Here is a 22,543-nt window from a genome sequence, read left to right on the forward strand (position 1 = left end):
CGGATCAATTCTTTACCATAAGATTTTCCTATTTTATGAACCTACTTTAGATGCCATACAGGGTTCCATTCCCAGACAGCTACCAAAAGTTTAGATATGGGACCCTGCCCTCACTAGTTTTCACGGCTAGATGGGCAAAAAACAAGAATTCCAATACTCTTCCCTGTTTGTGACAAAGCTCCTGAATCTTTAGAACATCTTGTATTTTTCTGAGAGGCATACAAATTTCCAAGAAGTAAGTGGATATACGAGAAATTGTAAAACTGATGCGAAGAACATAATGTACTAATGCTACTATAAGAATTGTATATCCGACTATGTAGAATTGCACCGATGTGAAATTACTGTCTAAGTAATTGTCATGATTGCCAATGTGAAGTTTGGTTTAATAATTTTTTTTTTTTTAAATTAAGTGGATTATCCCATTACGTAATTTACTAGGAATACGTTTTTCTATCCAGTTTTGAGAATAATGAAAACTGATACGCAGCTCATTGTCTGTCAGTCTAGTCACATTTTTACACGCTGCATGGATTATCCGCAGTCTGAGGAAGGAACACCACTTGGGTAACTATTCTAAGCTAATCCAGTAATATCTGGTATTTTAGAAGAACTAACCCGGATCAGTGTAGCTAAAACAATGATCCAGTTACAGCAAAAAGTACAGTTCTGGGGTTTTTTTTGTTCACGAAGTGCAATACGTTTGAAAGGTTGCTGTTAATCTGATACTTTTTTAGCTTTTATAAAATATAGTAACACATACTTTTTCCAGAAACTTAAAATATGAACTATTGTGTACAGTTAAATTGTGCTAAAATCGATCTTATTAGGATGATGTAACTGATTGTATATGTCTGGATTTTTACACTCTTCATTATTGTAACTACAATAACGAAGCTAATTTTGTACTTTTATGGAATTTTATTCCGAAATAAACAATTACTACATTGTGGCTACTTGACTTTCTAATCCCACCCAAAGATAAATATTCTCATAGAAAACATTTTTATTTTGGGAACTATTTGCCCATATCATCTTCTTGCGTCATTTCCGGTGTTTCAGTCCTTTCGTATAGCTTAGGTTAATAATTATGGTGCAAGTAAGTATTTAGTGATGAATAAAAATTCAGATACTGAATTCTATTCAACTCTTACCTACTGATGTTCATATGTGTAACCCATTGTCTCTTTTCTGCAGGCACAACTCTTGGAATTGCTCAGTCCTCTGAAGAAAAAGATTGAGTCGAAAATCAAAGCAGAAGAGCAGCAAAAAACCACAATGGTGAGTAATGTGCTTCGGGTTATGTTTCTTGATGCATCCTTAAGATCATTTCATATGCACTTTGTAAGGTGACATTTTAAGCATTGGGTTCAACTAATGTAATGACGGATGTAGTATGATGACTTCACAATTTGTGAATCTCTTGAATCGTTGGCAAGACCGTTCCCTGGAACATACAGTTTAACTTTGTTTGCCTTGGTTGATTATTTCCCATGTCAACACTCTTTGGAACAGGTGTTAACATTTGACTTTTTTATTTTAAGTCGGTCAGTGGTACAGTTGGGAGTTATACAATTGCCTGATACTTGGAAATCTCAGCTGTTATTTAATAAGGACTGTTCTGTGTCACGAAGTGAACATTTTAATATATTCGTTTTTGTTTCCGTTTGGGGTATTTAAGTACAGGCACTGTTGAGATCAACATGGAATCCAACTAAATGGCCTAAATAAAGGTAACCACAGTAATAAACAGCTATAAATTATGCAAACCTTACCTGTAGTGTAATTGCTTCTTACAACACTATCCGTCAAGAACAAATGAAGGAGAAAGCGATGTTCAAGCACGTTGTTTGAGAAGGTCTTTTAGTTCAAACATTTTAATCCACAAAATAATGTAATGGTGACTACATGCTGTGTAAAATTAGCATTGGCATTAATGTGTCACTTATTATACACCCTCTCTTCTCCCACACAAATTGTGCACCTACATTGTCTCATAATTGGTGTGGTCCTTGGAACTGATGGGTAGAACAAAGTTGAAAATCTCAATTCCGATATTGAAAAGTTACAATGCTTGTTAAGGAATATCTCAGTAGTTCAGGGCATTTGAGAGCGGGGATGCAGGAACAGCAGTTACCTAGAATATTGGAGTTCAACTTTTTAAAAAGTAAACACTGAGCCTTCTGGGCACCAGATGAACCTGCCTCTCCTCGTAGGTTGAGGCTTGCTCTTTTACACCAAATATTTACTATTGTTATTTTGCTTTCTTCCAATTTGGTAATTGGTCACATTTTTTAATGTAAAACGTCAGTGTTTGATTAAAAACGATTTACTGTGGTTTGTAAGTTTAATATGCTTGGCTGCTTCAGAAGCTAAAGATCAGTGGTATAAATATAGGGATCCGGGCGCTCCAAGGGTGATGTCACTGAATATCTTAGTCTATATATATCTTAACAGTGCTGAAGGGTGGGGAGAACCACCTGCCTCCCCAAATCTTGTGGCCAAAAGCTACAGAAATACGCAATAACAATCCGCAGCATAAGATTAATGATCTACAAATACTGAACCGCAGTAGCACACAACTCTACTTGAATACACAATAAACAGCGCAATAAAGTTCCTTGTTCCTTAATATCTGAAAGAAACACATGGTGATAGATTCCTTACCTTAGAATTACCCCCAGGCGTCGGACTGGATCCGGAAAGTTTTCGTCCGCAGTACCCTGCACGTCGGAAGATGGCATTGTGTGGCTCCACGTCCGTTGTTGGTGTCGTGGTTGCCGAGATGTTGCGGCAGCTACTTAGACGCCGCCCTTGCGTGCTGACGTCAGTTCTTTCTATTTCCACTCCAAGCGCAGGTCCGGAGAGAGTGGTACCCCCAGAGTTTTTGAGGCTTTTTGTCACAGCTTTTTTCGAGTCGATTGACTCCTCGTATCGTAGGGATGCCTGGTTTCAAGTCGTGCGGGGACAGTCATCGGATGATGTCGGTGACTGTACCGCACCACGAGTCTCTACTGCCTGGGGCGCGACCACTACCCCAAGTTGTGCCTCGACTGCCGGGCCATGGCGCCGAAGACTATGCAGTAGCGGTCCTGAAAGTTGCTTGAAGTCCGGCAGTCGGCTCCGCGCCGCTCAAGGTCCCGGTCCCGTGGGAGGTCGAGGGACCGGTCGCGGAGCCAACACCCATCGTTTGTCGGGATCGAAGTCTTCACTTTCTGGGTCAGGTCAGACCAAGCACAAGAAGTCGAAGAAGCATCATCGCTCAACTACTTCCCCTAGCCCGTTGCGGCTGAGGGTGCAGGTGGTGCCTCCCCTGCAGCTCTGGTGGAGCCTACAGTGCCGCCGTCTGCCTACCCGCCCTTCAAGGGTCCGTCTGCAACTCCAGCCCAGCTGCAGGAATTTGTCTGCCATGGCCTGCCTCTTTGGGCCCCGCAGGCCCGACTGGGGGTCCTCACCCTTCACTGTTGGCGGCTCTGGAGTTGCTGTCGGCTCTGCCCCTGGCGCTGCAGGGCCCCCAAGGAGATCCAGACCTGGATCCTGGTCAACTCCGGTTGACCTTGTTACACCTCCACTGGCGTCGACCACACCGGCACCACCTCTGACGTGGCCCCCGGTCTCTGCCTGACATGGAGCCGGAACAGCGTTGTTCGATGCCGATTCGACCGTCGACGGGGCCTTTCTACCCCTATGTCCAGACTCCTTATTTTCTGCCTGTACAGTTGCCTTCGGAGGAAGGGGGGACTGGGAGGGGTCTAATGACCCTCTCACAGCTCAGTGTGAGTAAGACCCGGACTGAGCTGAGGAACTGGGGGATGCTAGTGGTCTGAATCCAAGTAGTAGTCCGCTCAGAAAGAACCTGTATGGAGGGGCTGAGATGACCCTTGCGTGTTAATGCCACCTGGTTTTGCGGGTACTGAGTGGTACAGCTTATTGCAGCTGGTCGGGCAGTATTTGTGTATTGGCCAAAGTCACCCCCACTATTTGTGGATTGAGGGGTGGCCCCAGGAAGAACCCTACAACCAGATCAGCATCTTCAGCATACTGTATCCCTTGCATCAGGACCACTTCATTGATGCCCATTTGAAAGCAGTCTGAAAACCGGATGAATCACAGTGGCGGGGAAATCTTTCAGGTAACAGTCAAGTTCGCAACTGAAGCATTACATACCTCATGAAGAGAAATGTTCTTGCAAACTAAGGAGCTGCTCAAAAGCATTCTCACTTTTGGAACCACTAAGGAAAACTTCTGTGTCCCCTTTCCTGCATCTAAACCTGAAAGGTAATGCCCAGTATTCATGCACATAACCTTCCCCTAGCGTTCCATATCTGCCTACTTGGTGATGTTGCAGACAGTATTAGAATTGGAAAGTCGTGACCAGTAGGGTAATATAACCATGGATTATCCAGTCTGTGGATGGTGTCTTCGCCAGGGTAAAAGGTGTAATTGGTGTAATTTTTCAATGTGCAACATGGTATACTTTGCATTTTTTTGTGCCATTAATATCGGTCTTTCAGTTAGGTCATATGCAGAAAACAGATTGGTGCTGTTAATATAATGCCACTGCATGTGGCCAGAATGTAATGTTTGAAGTGTCCAACTTAATAACACAATGGGCCGTAGTTGTGATTTCCCATATTGTAAAATAGACCTGTCCTGCTGTCTTCAGTCAATTGCAGAAGATACTATGCTGTCCAGTAAATATATCCTGGAACTTCATTTGATCATACCGTTGTCAACCGCAGACCATGCCTTATGTAAATTAACCCCATAAATCTCGTGCAGTCTCTCAGCAGCTTCCTATTGAGAAACTTTCCACTGTTCGTTTTTTCTTGCATACAAGAAACAATTTTCACGTGGCTTCCTGGGACCTAACAAGAAATCTCTGAGATCCATGTCACCAGAAAGAAGTGACAAGTGTTTCACCTGAGAAAGTGTTGAGGTTTTTTAGCCAATCAAGGCACAACTTCCTAACACTATATGATGTCCCCACCCCAGTGTTCTGATTGTACATCACGCTTGTCAGGCCTATTGATTTTAAACCCTTGGGTCCTACCCAGGAATCTAGACTGACACTCATTGGTGTCTAAGGGCCAAACCAACTGCCCTTCAAATTGGGATCTGATGAATTGTAGCTGCCTTTACGCAGCATGTGAACTATTATATCCTCGCTGTATTCTGTGTAGTGTTGCCAATTTTCAAAATGTGCGAATGTGGGAATGCAATGTGTGTTTAATCCGTTGTCTTGGCTATTCCAAGGCAGCAAGTCTGTTGCACAGTTTTGTTCAGGAAAATCATTTGGGGTTGGTACAAGGCATACTCTGAAAGAGGCCTCCGTTCCCAGAATCTGCCACTCTTTTGTCCCCACAGATAGATTTTGTCTCTTTCCAGAAGTTGAAACCCTGTACAGACAATTGGGAAAGAAAGGAAGCAGAGTATATCAGCTTTGTGTTTGTTAGCATATTTTTTTTATAATGTAGGTGCAAGCCTAGAATAGTAAAAGGCTGGGTCTGAGGTGTCAAAACCAGAAAAATAGGCAAACGTCTGTCCAAATATTTTTGAGCTACCTTTCGATGGTGATGTGCAATGTTCCCATTGTGTGAAATTATAGACAGCACATGGGATGCTAGCTTTGTGTAAAAAGTGGTGACCATAATGTTGATAACCAAACATATCACCATAATTAGATGTACCATCATACAATTCATCAGATAAAAATGCAGTCAGTTGTTCAAAATCTGTCAACAAATTATGCACGGTTTCAATGTTCCAATCAGAGGAGCCAATAGAGGTGATGATATAATTTAAGGAAATTTTAAACAAATAATATATTTTCAAAAGTTCAGTAGGACCATATAAATCATATCATACCCTGTCCCGCACTATTTCTACTGGAACTGCTGTAATGTTCACCAGGGACAGGTCCCTTTGTTCACGGTGTGATGTGTTTGGTTTCAGTATCAAGTTCACAAGCTGTACTACAGAGCATTCTGGGATATGGTGTCCATTAGGAAGTGGGAAAAAGACAGTCACCAAACCAATCCAAAGGAACAGGATTAGTAGTCTGATTGTAATCCATAGATGTAACCAAGGAGTATCAAGGCATGTCTCTTTCAGCAAAAGTTAGAAAGCATGCACTTGTAGCTTGAAAGGAAGAGTCAGCGGCTGCGGTATCTAGGGTTCACTTGATTCCGATGAGTAGTGTTCATGGTTCACAAAGTAAATTGAGCAAACAGAGGTGCACTGAACATAATACAGGAAGTCCAATTATATTTTCTTTACTCTTCTTTTATTTCAAAATCGACAATAGTTCATAAAAACAGCCAACGTGTTTTGTTCCCCAAAACCAGAAGTTTTTGGAACTTCAATGTTGTGCCAAACCATACTGATACGGCAGCAGAAAGATAGTGAAGTGGTAACCGATTAGTCCCTCCTCTTGTATCGATTTTTTTGGTTTGTAGTTCACCAAGTAGCCAGATGCCATTCGGTCTATTTTTGTGGAAAACACTGGGTGTGGGCTCCCCACAGTAAGGCCAAGCCTCTGTTTAACAACACAACTGAATAATTGCCAATACTGTCACCTCAGTAAAACACCTCTATTTTTTTGACATTGGAATTGACCTCAATGTACGGACAAGACTTATAGTTCAGTCTGAATAAATCACTTTTTATTAATACATTTTCAAGTTCATTTGTTGGTTCTGATTAACCGATTAAACATTGATAAGCTGCAACAATCCACACAAAAAGAACAATTTTATAATAAAAACTAGCACCAATTCATACTCTACTTTCATTCCCTGTTGATCAACAACCCAGTATACGTTCTCACACTCACACATACCCGACTATCAAACTTTATATACAATTCAATTTGCATTAATACATTTAGTCATCACCATAGATAACAGTATTTTTGTTCAAAACCACTTTTTAAATTGGAATATGAGTTTTGAAGATCTTATGGTGTAGAAATAACGGTCTACGCGTTTCGAACTCCTATTTAGTGGGGAGTTCTCAGCAGGACCTCATAGCTGTGGGGGAGAAAAGAAATTCTCTGTCACTGTAAGTGGGAATTTCTAGAGGGACTATTAGCCACTTTGCACTTAGTATGCCTGCCTCTTACCTTGGATTGGCAATTATTCAGTTGTGTTATTCGGTCTATTTTTGGCAGCTCAGCAGGTTTTGTAGAACTGGGACATGACTCAATCTGTTTCACATAAATGCCTTCACTTTTTCGAGATTCCTTACCTTAGAATTACCCCCAAGTGGGGGGCGGAGCTTGCTCGCGACCAAGATGGCCGCTTGAGCCGAGTGCTCCGTTACACCGTCACACAATCCGTTACATATCTGGCAGCTGCATCGTGTTAGTGACCAGAGACAGCGTCCCCTGACCTCGGAAGCTCGGTGGCTGTGATCCCAAGTGCCCCTGACCGCCGTGCTGCCTCTCTGAGCAAAGTTAGAGCGCCTGACGACATCCGCCTGGCTAGGCCACAAGCACTGGCCTAAAGTAGGTGCAGTGGACGGCTTTCACCTGGGATCGCTGCTGCAAGGGAGCTGGGAGCGGATGCGGACCACCGCTATTCATAAGCGGTGAAATCTCTGACCTGCCAACCCCAACAGGATCTCCCAGTACGTGGCCTCTGTTACCTTGCAATTGCACGGTGCTCGGTGCGGTCCGGGGGAGAGCCTTGCTCCGCGGCTCTGATCCTGCGCCGGAGACCCGTGGCTGACGGGGGTGAGAACACACTGAAGTTATTGGGGCTCCTCTGTTATTTCTTGATCCACTGGGTGCTTTGCGGGCATCCTGAGACGAGCGCCTGCGGCGGCCTCATCCTCTACAATGAGTGGCAGTGGCTCGAGGAGCTCGTCTTTTGCAGACTACACGGCGCCGCCATTTTGGAGTCCCTGATGCCCTCAGCCTGTGCTGTGGAAGTGGCGGCCTGCCTGGATTGGGTTTGCTGAGCGACTGGCGGGCCTACAGTGGTGGCTGTGTGATACGCCGGGAGCGGGCCTGCTATTGTGATTCCGATAGTCTGGTACAAGGCTATATTTGGTACTGTTGGTGGCCCTTGTGAGGTGCTGCTCCCTGCCTTAATACTTGCCTTAGCTCCGCATTGCTGGGATCGATGGGCCTCAGCTGCAAGGGCAGCCTGGACTTACCTTGTACGAACTCCGGGCCCCTCTGAGTCGCCTTCTGCGGTGTGGGGCCCTGCGTAAGCTCTGAAACTGCCTGTGTGCGTGAGTTGCCACAAGCTGACCTGGCGGGGCGTCAGGGCTGCTTCTCCCAGTGTTCAGCATCGCGGAAGTACCTGCCTGGGCGACCAACTTAGGTGCCAACAAAACGCTGTGTGGCCTGGGGGCCTTGAGCTGTGTACCTGAACCCACCCTGGAGAGAGTGCTACCGGTCTGCTGTTTGCTGTCACCTTAGGTCTGAAGTTATCCAGACTGCTCGCTCGGGGTCCCTGCTGTGCATATCGAGTCTGCTCCCCTCCTGCTGCCCTGACCCCCCCTGGGTCGGGGGAGATCGGACTGTTGAGTGACCTGCTGGAGGCTAGGATGGGCAGAGTCGACAGGGCGCAACCACATCTATATTTCAAACAGAATAGGTCCAAGTCCCGAGACACATCCACTGAAGACTCCTCCAGGATGCAGGAGCAACCAGCTTCAGGACATCCGTGGCATGCTAGTGGCTATGGAAAAGAGCCTGCAGAGTGGTATCTCAGCCCTTGGCATTCAGATGGGTGCATTATCCTACAGAATGGATCGTATGGCTGAAAGGCTTGACAAGCATGCTGAGAGGCTAGATATGTCCGAGTGAAGGCTGACGGAAGTGGAGGAAGCACCCACAACACTTGACAATAAACATAAACAACTTGGCAGGGTGATGTAGGTTTTGCATGAAAAAAACGAAGACTTAGAAGCACGTTGACGGCCCTGCAACCTTGGAATCAAGGGTCTGCCGCAGACTGCACAAACTGGTAATATGGAGCAATTCACAGAGAACCTTTTGAAGACTCTGCCGGGCGAGGACTCGTTTTCCGCCATGTTTGTGGTGGAAAGAGCGCACAGCTCCTTGGGGCCCCAGCCGTCACCGGGGGCGCCCCCTGCCCGATCATTGCAAAACTTCTCAACTACCGTGACCTGGATGTGGCGCTGAAGCTGGCTAGGGAAAAGCAGCCTTTGGGGTTTGAAGGTACCACGATCTCTCTATTCCCGGACTTTAGGATCCGGGTCCAGGAAGCACGCTGACAGTTCGCCCCAATGAAGAAACAGCTCTGCGATCTTGGTGTGGATAATGCCATGCTTTACCCCATCAAAGCTGTGTCAACAGGCAGTGTCGATCCCACATCTTCATGGACCCGAAGGCCCTACAGAAGGCGCTAAAAGACTGGTCGAGAGAGCAGCGTCACAATCCGGAGCGGAAGCTACTTGACGAGGCCGCAGGAAGACGGTTGGAGGAACAGGACTGAACGTTGTCTGATGCCTCTGAGCGAAAAGTATGGTCTATAGTCTGGGATAGAATTGGGGATGACAGTCGGTAGGGCAGGGGAGGATGAGTTATGACTCTTTGAAAACTGTTTATTCTCCTTTAATCGGATAGGTCCTCTCCCTCGATGCCTTTGTGGTCCCACAGTACCTCAGCGGGATCCATGCAGGGAGGTACTCCGCTAAGGGAGAGAGGCTGAGTTGGAGTGCCAAATTGCAGCATTGACTTTATATTGGGGGGGTCAGGCCCTGAGATGCAGTGCCTGGCCTAACGCACCCTGAGCTCTAGCATTGCCCTGCATGGTGGACATGCTTATGGAACTGAGATTGAAGCTGTGGTGAGGACGTGGGGGACACCATATGCTTGGTGGTTGCATAAGATGGTTGAGACGGTGCATTGAGAGTGGCCTCACGTTGGCCTGATAGTTCTCCATGTGTGATGAGCAACTTTTGCCCACGTGTGAAACACCTGGGAGTGTTCTTTGTTTTTGCGGGGGGGAAAACGTTGGGGGGGTTGGAAGCTGAAAGGGAAGAACTGTGGCCAAGTTGGGGATGGTCTCCTGTGGGAGGGGGGTTGGTGGGGTTTGAGAAGCACTTGAATGTTAGTGCAGATTGATGTTTTCTATCAGCACATAAAGGGTGAGAGTCAATATTGCCTACTATACAGATCATATTTTGGGGTCCGACCAAACCAGTGCAATGGTGGTAACTAGTAATGTCAGTAAGAACTTACCAGTTGGTGTTCTCCTAGCGTTCCCATGGAATGTATGGGGTCTTGATGACTATAGGAAACTCCGTAAGGTATTACACAGTTTACAAAATCATGCTATAGATGTTGCCTTGCTGCAGGAGACGCGTTTTCCACTCAACAGTCCCCTCCTGTGGGGGCGCTAGAGGGCGCACAAACGGAATGGCTGCTTAGACACGCAGCTCCCGCTCCTTGGTCTGTTCTCCTGCATATATCCTCCACCACAGGGTGCAGACTCGCCCGATTTCCATCTTACATGCTGTAAGAGGCTACGATCCACACTCGACCCAAGTTTGGGGTCGCTACGAGGTACGGTGCCGGAGATATCGCTATTTGAAGTTTCACCGGCAACTGCCCTGGAGCCTGCGAGCGGGGAAGTCCGGCTGCGACAACCCACGCAACCCCGAGGATGACCACGAGGTGGTAGGCCACGGGACCAGGTGCCGCCCAGAGTCGAAACCCCTACTGCTCAGGGACTCTGGGCAGGGACGCTTGGCCGTTACCCCCGTCCATGCGCGGCCCCCTCCCTCCCAGCATCAGACTGACGGCCGGTGCTGCAGGCAAGCCGCTACTCGCGCCCGGAAGAGGGCCGTGGGGCAGGACGACCTCAGGGCGCCCAACACGACCCTCACCATGCCGGCGCTCACAGCGACGAGAGGTACTGACTGTGGGAGGCCCACATCGTAGGGCGGAGTACATGCCTGAGGCCCGCCGCGGGGGGGACCGCTGTACCTGGGCCATACTCCTGAGTTCACTGAACACTGGCCTTGCCACTACGGTGTTATTGCCTGCCTCTGCACCACCAAGATTGCACTGTGCGGGGCCCTGTCCCCCGAACTGCCTGGACCTTCCCTCCCACCTGCTGCCACATTGCATGACTGAGCTTTGGGCTGTCCCTGATCACGGGGAGACCTCTGGCGCCATGCCCATATCGGACCCTGCTTCCTCCTGGACCTGGCGCTCGAGGGTCATGACCTGCCTGCAGTTACGCGTCAAAGCATCCACGACCTGCCTGTCCTGCGAGAGACAGTTACAGCGCCACTGACGCTTGGGCGTTATCGGCCCCCTACCACAGGACCACCTGGGGAGCGTGTGAAGTGCCTACGGCCTCCCGCTGGACGCCTACGGATCCCCGACGGCGTTACCTTTTCCGGCAATTACTGCATCGCGCCATACCTGCGTGGACTGCACGAAAAACCTGCCTTGGCGCTCCTCTATATCACCCCCGTGATTACAGCGCTGATAGGCTGCGCAGTGCTCAAGCGCTGCGACCTGTTGCGCCATGGTGCGGCCTGACAACCGCCAATTTAAGCTCAGTTTTGATGGTGCCAAAAAAGGCGCGAAATCGGTGCCAACAGATCCTGGGCCTAGCGCAGCCACCCCGAAGGCCATTACGTCCCCCGCCAAAGACATTGATTTGCACAGCCTATTTCAAGAGATGAGGCAGGGGTTTGCCACCGTCGTTGAGAAGGTAGATGGGGTCACTGCCCGACTAGTGCCTTGGTGCATAAGGTGGATCGCCACGAGGAGAGACTCACGACTGCGGAACAACGCATTTCTGACAACACGGATGCCACCTCCACTCATACGATGCAACTGGCTAGGATGGACAACCTGCTCAGGGTTATAGCGGCAAAAAACGAGGACTTGGAAGCCCGAAGCCGCCGGAACAACATACGGGTCACCAATGTGCCGGAATCTACAGACACTGGCAGGATGGAGCTATATATTGAGAAGTTGCTTAAAGGCTCGATCGGAGAGGACGCTTTCTCTCCCCAATTCATCGTGGAAAGAGCACACCGATCCTTGGCGCCTATGCCTAAACCTGGACTCCCGCCGCGGCCAATTATTGCTAAACTATTGAACTATCGGGACCGCGACACTGCCTTGCGGGCGGCCCGATCTCAAAGAACATTGCAGTACAATGGCATCTCCTTCTCCATATACCTGGACTTCACACCGCTGGTGCAGGAGGAACGACGCAAATTCCTCCCAGTAAAGAAGAAGCTGCGAGAAGCCCAAGTGGACTATGCGCTTTTATACCGGGCGAAGCTGCGGGTTAAGCACCAGGGGAGGCAACGTTTTTTCACAAACCTGCAGAAAGTGGAGGATTTTCTGAAAACACTCCGGAGAGCACGCAGGGAGGATCGCGATGCCTCAGAGGACCAAGAGGACGGAGACCTTCCTCCGGCGCTACACGAGTGACTGCTTGCTCCAAATGCACTAGGCTTATCATATGTGCTGCTTGAACCTTCTCTACTGCTAAGAGCGTGGACAGAGTGGGGGCTACGCATGCTGGACCTGCACGGACTTCACACTCCTGTGGTAATGTAAACCAAGGACCACTCTCTTGGCCCTAGCCTCCACCAAGGGCGGTACAGTACTGGAGCTATGGACCGGGAAGTGGCTGTGCGTAATCTATGCTATTCCCCTATTGGGTGTTCCCCTTAAGACTGCTGATATTTTTGTTGTTGTTGCTAAGGTTGGGAGGGATGGGGTGGGGGGAGGGATGCTGGGAGGGGCTCACTGGCTGCTGGCATGATTGGGATGCTGGGGTGGGAGGGGGGTGGGATGTTCTACGAAGAGGCTTTCATCGACTGGAATATTTGTTTTGATTCTATTCTGGTGTGTGCGCCGATGTAGGCGGGGCATAACGGGCCTTATACCATCGCCCTGGCCGGAACTATGGTGCTTAATGTTAGACTATGGCTACTCTGAATGCTAATATGTGAAACAAACAAGGACCCCCTGATATGGATCAATTTCCTGAGTCAGGGCAATACATTATGTGTGAATATAGTACTCAGGCAAATCTCTAATCAACACTAGCACATGAACAATGGCATTTGCCAAACAAAAATAAAAAGTAATCAAAACAAGTTTTTGCACCTTAGATACATTTTAATTATTAAAAAACATTATTCAATTATAAAAATTCAGTACATTAGTATACATGTATGATAAAGTGTTTCAGCATTATAGCATATGCATAAATTCAGACATTTATCAGATACATATTACAATATAATTAAAAGATGGTTTCCTGTCTACACGTTTCGACACAGGTGTGTCTTCCTCAGGACTGTACCATCGTATTTCTGTAAGACATATTAAAAATATTTACAAATCTATGTATTACAGTGCAAAAAACCGTTTATGATTTAAGTTATGTCATTACATATACAGGGCTAGTGTTTCTCATGTTACATATTTGATAATACCGCTACACATTGATGTACAAGTTTGCCAAAGCGAAAAAGAAAGAGAAAACATCATTTGTACATATATACATATATCTATATACAAGTCCATAGACCTCTATTTACATAATTACAACCTATCTCTGAACATCTAATGTTGTTCAACATAGATCTTTTATCTTAGTATCCTCCTATTGAGGAAAATATCGTCTTTGAAACAAAGCTTACCAATAGACAGACCTATAATAGAGGGTGAAAAACCACAAAAAGTAGGAGAGACAAGAGAAAACAGAAAATATTTGTGTCGAATTTTGAGTACCTTAGTAAGACATTAGGGTGGTATGTCCCAAAATTACCCATAGTGATTTTATATAGTGTGTGTCATATTATCTGATTTGTTTGGGTTGTTGGATAATACAAAAAACCATGTCAAGCAGTCTGCAGTTGACTAAGCGTTTTATTTCAGTATGCGCTTACCTAGATGGGCTAGAAATAAAGGTTAACGTCCTATATTGATGATTAGATGGATTATGCCTTTATTCAGGTGGAATCGGCTGATTAAAATTCCTGAAAGTGGATAAGGAATATTAGACTCTTCACAAAGGGATTAGCGAATTCATTGCAGTAATCCAACCTTACAGTAAACACTATGTCATCTACTATCTGCTACTGCACGTTTTTCTTATTATTTTACCAAGCTTTTTATACATAGTTATAGGTCGAATAAGGTAGAGAAAATAACATGATGCGTATAATTGGCCAGTGGTTCCTCATATATCTGCCTAGTTAGTATTTAGCATATTCCATAGAATATTATTATGCAGTGGTTTTCTTACCAATTAAAAAACGAATCTGTAATGATATTGTCTGTAAAATGCCACACGGTGCCGATTGGAAAGGACGTCCTTAATGGGAAATTTTGTTTTAAACATTAAAGAAAATGTATGGTACGCATTAGGTTATGTCAAATCTTTCAATCTATTAATTAGGTGTTTATAACCTCTAGAGTATTAGAGCATATTAATTCTAATGGAATCGCAGATAAACGCCTTCTTACCATCTTTAAAAAGACCAACAAAATAGTGGTCACGTTTCAGCAGATTGGTTGTGGCGTCACGGATGTTAGCGTCTTTACTGAAGATATCAAAGGAAAAGCGTGCGCGATTATTGATCTGTATAGATTATATTATAAATTGTCCTAGAACTACTGCACCTCATGTCACAAAACATTATTTTTATTTTTACCTGCAGTGTTATCAGTTTATATAAACCGGCTGCAAAAAGGTTCCCGGCGTCTTTTATCTACAAAGAAAAGATGGAAACGGAACTAGCGTCATTAACAGAAAGGATCTACTAACTATAGAAAACCTCAGTGAGAATCATTATTGTTACCTGTTTTAATGTCAAGCGGAGTGAACCGGCTGCAAGCGGTACCCGGCGTCTTTATTTCTACAGCGGGAACACAGACACGACTCGCATTATTATAAAGAAGATACAAAACTAACTTCTAACGCACTTTTTTAGTATTTGGCTTACAGTGATTTATACTCAAACGCAGACCGGTGGCAAGGAGATCCCGGCGGTATCTAATTTTTCGGCAAGAATCTAAACCGCACGTAGGTATTGGTTTAAATACCGACTGCATCTATTGGTTTGATTTCAGTCACGTGCATCTTAAAGGGAAAGCATTTCATTTTGTATAGACAGTAATGTAGACCTTTCTATTTATAAAACATATATTCACATACTGTGGAGGGATTGAATATATGTTTGTTTTTAGTGTTAAGCACATTTAAAGGTGACACATTAAACCTATTTATTTATAACAGTATTGCGTTTATCCATGGTAAATCATTGTTTAACCCATGGGTAAATGTGTTAAGGGAAAAGATCCAATACACCTCTTTTTTCTTATTCCATCTCCACCATTGTTGTTAGGTGTATGGATCCTTTCAAAAATCCGCCACCGAATCTGCGATGGGGAATGGTGAAATTCAGAAAAATGCAAAGCCAAAGGGGCTGCCAGTTTTCGTGTTTTAATAGCAGATCTATGTTCAGTAAGTCGGAGTTTCATAGTTCTTGAGGTCTCTCCAACATAACCTAAGTTGCACGGACATAGTAACAGATAAACAATGTTACTCGTATTACATGTCCATAGTTCCTTGGCTTGTATTTTAATTTGATTGAAAGTGAAAGTTTCACCTAAGATGATGCCTTCACATGATTGACATGTGCCACATCTAGAGGTTCCTCTGATCGCGTTGCCGCCTTCAAATGATTTCTGTATATATGGGATCTTATTAGTAGAACCTTCAAAGCGTGATCTTACTACTAGATCTTTTAAGTTTTTGTTGCGATGATGCGCAAACATGGGCTTTGATAGTTTAGGTTGGGTGGGTTCTACATTTAGCAAATGCCAGTTTGAATTGATGATTTGTCTGACAGTGGCATTCAAAGGAGAGTGTTTAGTGATACATACAATGTGTAGCGGTATTATCAAATATGTAACATGAGAAACACTAGCCCTGTATATGTAAAGACATAACTTAAATCATAAACGGTTTTTTGCACTGTAATACATAGATTTGTAAATATTTTTAATATGTCTTACAGAAATACGATGGTACAGTCCTGAGGAAGACACCTGTGTCGAAACGCGTAGACAGGAAACCATCTTTTAATTATATTGTAATATGTATCTGATAAATGTCTGAATTTATGCATATGCTATAATGCTGAAACACTTTATCATACATGTATACTAATGTACTGAATTTTTATAATTGAATAATGGTTTTTAATAATTAAAATGTATCTAAGGTGCAAAAACTTGTTTTGATTACTTTTTATTTTTGTTTGGCAAATGCCATTGTTCATGTGCTAGTGTTGATTAGAGATTTGCCTGAGTACTATATTCACACAAAATACTCTGAATGCTAATGCACACTTGACTTGCGTATCCTGGAATATACGGGGCTTGAATGATGCAAAAAAAGTCGCAATGTCCTTGCCTATCTTGATAGACATCACGTCCAGGTTGCCATGCTGCAGGAAACCCATTTGTCGCCACAGGGTAGGACCACCTATGCGAGCAGATGGGCCGGGGATCCCGTCTTCTCCTCATATTCCACTTATGCGAGGGGAGTTGCCATCCTTATAGCCCGCAGTGTACCGTTTCAGAGATACGGGGAACTGATTGATGGGGAGGGGCGCTATGCAATGTTGTGGGGCAGACTGGGGCGCGACACTTACACATTTGTCACATATGCACCAAACATAGATACTCCTGAATTCTTTACTACTCTGTGGGGCAAGATCATGACTGCTGGGTCACAACATGTTATCTGGGGTGGGGACTTCAACCTGGCAATGGTACCACAGCTAGACAGAGCGGACGGAGTCTGCTCCTATAAACCTAGAGCGCGAGAGGCACTCGAGGGCGTGATCATGGAGGGCGAGCTGCTTGATGCCTGGAGACACTTGCACCCACATGAGAGGGAGGGCACACATTTCACCTCACACACGGGAACTTGGGCGCGCCTGGACTACTTCTTGATCACCAGCGGTATAGCCGCGGAATTGGTGGGGGTAGTGCACCTGCCGAGAACGTACTCTGATCACAGCCCCGTCTTGCTACACTTCCATACACCAGGATGGGACAGCCCGAGACCTCACTGGAGACTCCGCCCTGACATACTATTGGACAATTTATTTCGCACTGAACTAGGGGAGGAAATAGCAGCCTTCTTTCCCAGGAATAAGGGGTCAGTTGACTCGGTAGAACACATATGGGAGGCATTCAAGGTGACCATTAGGGGATATTGTATCTCTAAGAGCCACGGTGTTTTGCGGGACATCCTTAATACGATAAGTACGTTAGAGAAAGAACTGCGTGCTCTAGAACTCCGTATGGTCACCGAGACTGGACCCGAACTGCATGCTGCTTTCAGAGAGACATTAACGAAGTATGAGGAGGAAGCTATCAGGGAGGCCAAGTTCCGAGGTAAACACTGGCAAGCCCGGAAATATTGTGAGGGAGATAGGCCTGGGAAGATACTCGCTACACTCACACAGCCTTCACGTGCACATAATGAAATACTTGAACTCGCAGATGATCACGGTGCCACAGTCAGGGACACAGATGAGATACTCCAAATATTCACGACACATTATCACTCGCTCTACACTTCCACCACGGGGCCCGACACGTCCTATGCTGATTACTTGAAAGATGTGGCGCTCTGCTGGCTCAGCGATGGGGATAGGGCGTTTCTGGCGGCGCCTTTCGAGCTGGACGAGGTCCGTGAGGCCATTATGTCCCTCAAGAACGGCAAAGCCCCGGGACTTGACGGCATTCCTGCCGAGTTTTATAAAGCCTACATTGATATCATGGCGCCTGTTCTTCGCGAGGTCTACTCGGAATCGCTCTGTGACGGTATACTCCCTTGCTCCATGCGCGAGGTAGTGATCACCTCTCTCCTGAAGCCCGACAAAGAGCCCAGCTCCTGCAATTCCTATCGCCCACTCTCCCTCTTGAACTGTGATGTCAAAATACTCGCTAAAATACTGGCCACCCGCTTGTCGCTGCTGATGACCAGGATTGTCTTGCCCGATCAGTCGGGTTTCGTGGCTGGCCGGTCCACTTCCCACAACCTCCGCACTCTGTTCTCTCTGCTTCGCACAGTTCATCCCGATATGCCTGTTGCAGCTGTTTTCCTCGACGCATCTAAGGCTTTCAACTCAGTCGAGTGGCCCTACCTGTTCTCGGTGTTGGCTAGCATGGGGTTCCCCAAACTGTTTATATCCTGGGTCCGCCTCCTTTATACTCTCCCCACGGCGAGGGTATTGATTAACGGTCGCCTGTCACAACCCATTGCAATTACCAGAGGCACACTCCAGGGTTGTCCACTTTCTCCCCTGCTTTTCACCATAGCAGTTAAACCTCTTGCCTGTCGCTTGCGTCAACTACACTGAGATGGGGCGGTGCAATGCCTACAACGTCAAATAGATGTGTCTCTATACGCCAACGACATCACGTTGTACCTTAAGCACCCCCGAGATGCACCTCAATCCCTTACTCAGGGAGTTTGTTGCTTTTGGCGGGTTGTCAGGTGTACATATCAACTGGTCCAAGTCGCAGTTTTTCCCCTTAACAGATGCGGTAACTGACTTTCCTCTCGACTATCCACTGGAGTGGTGTAGGACCGATCTCCGGTACTTGGGGATCTGCATTTCCCGGGACAAGGATGAGACATTACGGTCCAATTATGGAGTGGCAATAACCAGGCTGACCGCTTCTGTGGATCTCTGGATCACCCTGCCGCTTTCCATGGCTGGAAGGGCATCCCTTATTAAAATGGTAATCCTCCCCCGATTTCTTTACTTCTTCCTTAACATTCCTTATTTTCCAGGCCCTTCAAAACCCTGAAGATGGTGTTGCGCAGGCTATTCTGGGGTGGCAAGAGCCCCCGGCTCAAATGGTCCTCGCTCACTCTTCCCTATGACAGGGGAGGTTTTGGTGTCCCCGATTTCGAGGCATATTATCAGTGCGCGCAGGCACACTTCGCCTACCACTGGATGGCTCCTACGCCTTACATGCCACATATCGCAGTGGAAGACTGGAGAGTGCACCCTCTCCCACTCGATGGGTTGCTGCACTGCCCTGAAACATCCCTACCCACGCCGAATACTTCGGTCTCCTGCACATTAGACGCGTGGTGCCGTATAGCCAAGAGCTTGTCCTGTCCCCTGCCCTACTCGCCCAGACTGCCGCTCACCTATCATCCTAATCTTACCCTATTGTTGGCGCAAGGTTTCCGCAACCTTTGTGCAAGGATTTGTATCACCTGCTGGGGCGACTTGTTTTCTAACGGTCATTTTAAGTCGGCGGAACTTTATTTTTGCGACGCATAGCCACACCCCACTAGAGCTCTTTTACTATATACGCCTGCGGGCGGGGATGAGGGACATCCTGCCCGACTTTCCCGATGAACCTGAGGTTCTGTCTCCACTTCACTTCATGCTCTGCTCGCAAGATGGGGCTCATCTAGTCTCCGGCCTTTACTACCAGCTCAGGGGCGCAGCCCCGACGCCGGATTCTAGTGCTCGGACGCACTGGACTACGGAATTAGCCACTGACATTAGCGACGAGCAGTGGCACTATTGCTGTGTGCTCACCTCCCGCATCTCTGCTAGTAGCAGATTGAAAATTATACATTATAAATTCCTGCAGCGGGTGTATTATACGCCGGCGAGGAAACGCCGATTCGGCCTGGCGGAGGATGATCGTTGCGAGCGCTGTCGCGCCGAACATGCGGACTTTCTGCATTTGGCATGGGGATGCTCCCAAGTGGAGTGCTACTGGCGGCAGGTAACGGGGGCCCTCACTGAGATGACGGGGGAGGCGGTGCCCATGGATCCACTGGTGACACTACTTGGGTACACTTTGCAGATCCCTAGATCTTGCCGGAAATTTGTTGATATTGCACTACTCTTGGCCAAAAGGCCTGTGGCGTGCCGCTGGGGTCGAGGCAGAGCGCCCAAATTCAAGGAATGGCTGGCAGATCTGACCTATTGTCAAGATCAACATAATACATTCGCTGAGTTACTGCTCATCTCGAGTCGGCCCAGCGACATCTGGGGTCCACTAGTGAGCTATTTGCTTGCACGCTCAGATGACGTAGATCCGCCTGAAGACCCCCTTGCTACTGTTTAAAATCCTGGCTTGAGCTCCGGACCTGACCACTGTTCCCATACATGTGCCCGTAGACACTACTGGATGGTCCACGCCAGGGCCTCTTGCCCTCTCACCATACCAACTGGGCCTACTCCCCGGGCCCCACGTGATCCCCAACGTCGTGGATCTCTCCCCTTCCATTTGCCTGTCACCCCCCCCCCCTATGTCATTCTGGGATTCCATAAGCCTTGACCAACACACACCGATATTCCTTCTATTACTTAACACTTCATAATACCACATGCATTGCTTCTCATAGTGCTGATGGATGGTTGTTAGATTTGATATGCCGTGGCTGTAGTACCATGCCCACCTCTGCCTGCCTGGGTTGCCACACCAGCGCATTACCTATTTTCTTTCTGAACGGACGTGAATTGCCTCTTAGTTTCTGTACTGTTGGGGATCTCTGTTTACTGTTACGGGTATGAACAACACTAGAAAAGAAAAAAAAGAAAAAAAAACTGTTCTGCTGCTGTCTATCCTTCATTGCCCTACTACACCGGCTGTGTTATCATCCTTCAACTCGGATATGCTGTGCCGCCGGGCCTCAGGGATGCCGGCCACGAGGCTGTGTTATGACTACCTTTCCATGCTGCCGGCCTCCGGGTTGTAGGCGCAAAAAGCTGTGTATTGTGATTCCTCTTATACAATAAAGCAGTGTTTTGAACTCCAAAAAAAAAAAAAAAAAAGTCCCCTCCTGTGCAGCAGGGGCCTACAGGACAACATACATGCCTCATGTTTTACTACCCATGCCAGAGGGGTGATTTGATGGGTTAACCCCAAATCTCCCTATACTCTAGTTCCGCTTGACTCCGACAGACGGCAGATATACGATATCTAAATGTCAGGGGAAGGGCATTGATATAGTATTTGTGAACATCTTTGGTCCCAATTATGACTGTCACAAGTGTTTGACTCGCTAGTGTCTGCAGCCAACAAATACAGGAAAAGCCAGTTCCTCTGGGAAGGGGATCTAAATCTGGTCAAACGCACATGTGGATCGATAAGGGGTCCCGACAGACTCCCTTCTGCGGCTGCTAGGGCGTTGGAGAGCACTATGCTTCGTCTAGACCTGCGTGATGTTTGGCGCTCGATATTTCCGCTTACGGGGGGTTACACACATTCCTCTGCTTATTATAACCTACATACTAGGATTTATTATTGGTTGGCATCCACGTCCCTTTATGATACCGTTGGGGAGTGTAGGGTCCTCCCTCGTACTCTGACTATTCCCCCCTGATGATAGTGATAGCTACCCTCAAGAAGTGTAAACTGCTTTTCACCTGGCAATTCCCTCCCTATTCGCTACTTGACTCGGCCTTCAAGGCTGAGCTAGCGGAGGCTATCAAGATGTTCTTTACCACTAATGTGGTTCTGTGGACCGTTTCCAAGGGATCTGGGAGACCTTTAAGGTTTACATTCGTGGTATAGCTATGTCCAAGCACTCTGGGGTTCTAAATTGACATTCACCAACGCCTGGCTGATTTAGAAAGTAAACTGGGAGTATTGGAATTGCAACAGTTGGTACACGCGGATGACTCAGTGTCTTCGGAAATTAAGACGCTTTTAGAGGAATATCAGGAGGCAGTGAATGCTGAACTTAAACACTCAGGAGTGTTACGAGCATTGAGCTCTCTGAACATTCAGATGGATGGTGATCTCTTCCACAATGGCATGGTTAAAGAATTGGGAGGATTTGGAGAAGTGGGATCCCCCTCATACCCTACCCCAATTATTCCATAGGACGAGACATGCCTTACGTGACATATTGGGGGGAAAACCTCTTCGAGCCTCCTGAGGTCACGGAATTAACCTATGTTATTAAAGCCAAATCGCCCAGCAAAATTGCTTCCATTATTTTTAAGATTGCTATGTCCCACAGGGTAAATCAGTACTCTAAGGCCAGGTTAGACTGGCAACGAGACTTGCAGCAACCGATCAATGACGCTATGTGGGCATATTGTTGCACCAGTACACGTCACATCTCGCTAAATGGCAGGCACAGACTGATCCACTTTAAATATCTCAATAGGGCGTATTTCAGAGATTACACAGATACAGGTTGAGGAAAACGTCTGCTTGATCAGATGCGCGGAACAAGGGGTGGACTTTTTACACTTAGCCTGGTCATGACCAAAGGTACACAAATTTTGGAAACTGGTCTTCAGTGAGCTGGCCAAAATAACTGATTTGGGACTCCCCCTGGACCCTGCACTGGCCCTGCTGGGTTATTCTAAAAAGATCCCCCAAGGGAGGCGCAGACTGATAGACATGGGTCTTCTCCTAGCAAAACGTAGAGTAGCGATCAATTGGCTTCGCAGCCCCACCCCTACTATGGCACAGTGGTCACATGACCTGCTCTTTTGCAGTACG

At 46.8% G+C, this 22,543-nt stretch overlaps 1 protein-coding gene across 1 annotated transcript in view; it reads left to right on the forward strand.

Moving 5' to 3' along the window:
- LOC147748523 (E3 ubiquitin-protein ligase TRIM39-like) overlaps positions 1-22,543 on the forward strand; it is a 409,493-nt gene that overhangs the window by 91,519 nt on the left and 295,431 nt on the right. Inside the window, exon 2 of the mRNA XM_086962828.1 lies at positions 1,198-1,281. Within this exon, the coding sequence (XP_086818954.1) occupies positions 1,198-1,281 (84 nt within the window). The remainder of the gene's footprint in view (positions 1-1,197; positions 1,282-22,543) is intronic.

Source organism: Lissotriton vulgaris, chromosome 1_1 (assembly GCF_964263255.1).
Source record: "Lissotriton vulgaris chromosome 1_1, aLisVul1.2, whole genome shotgun sequence".
Lineage (NCBI taxonomy): Eukaryota > Metazoa > Chordata > Amphibia > Caudata > Salamandridae > Lissotriton > Lissotriton vulgaris.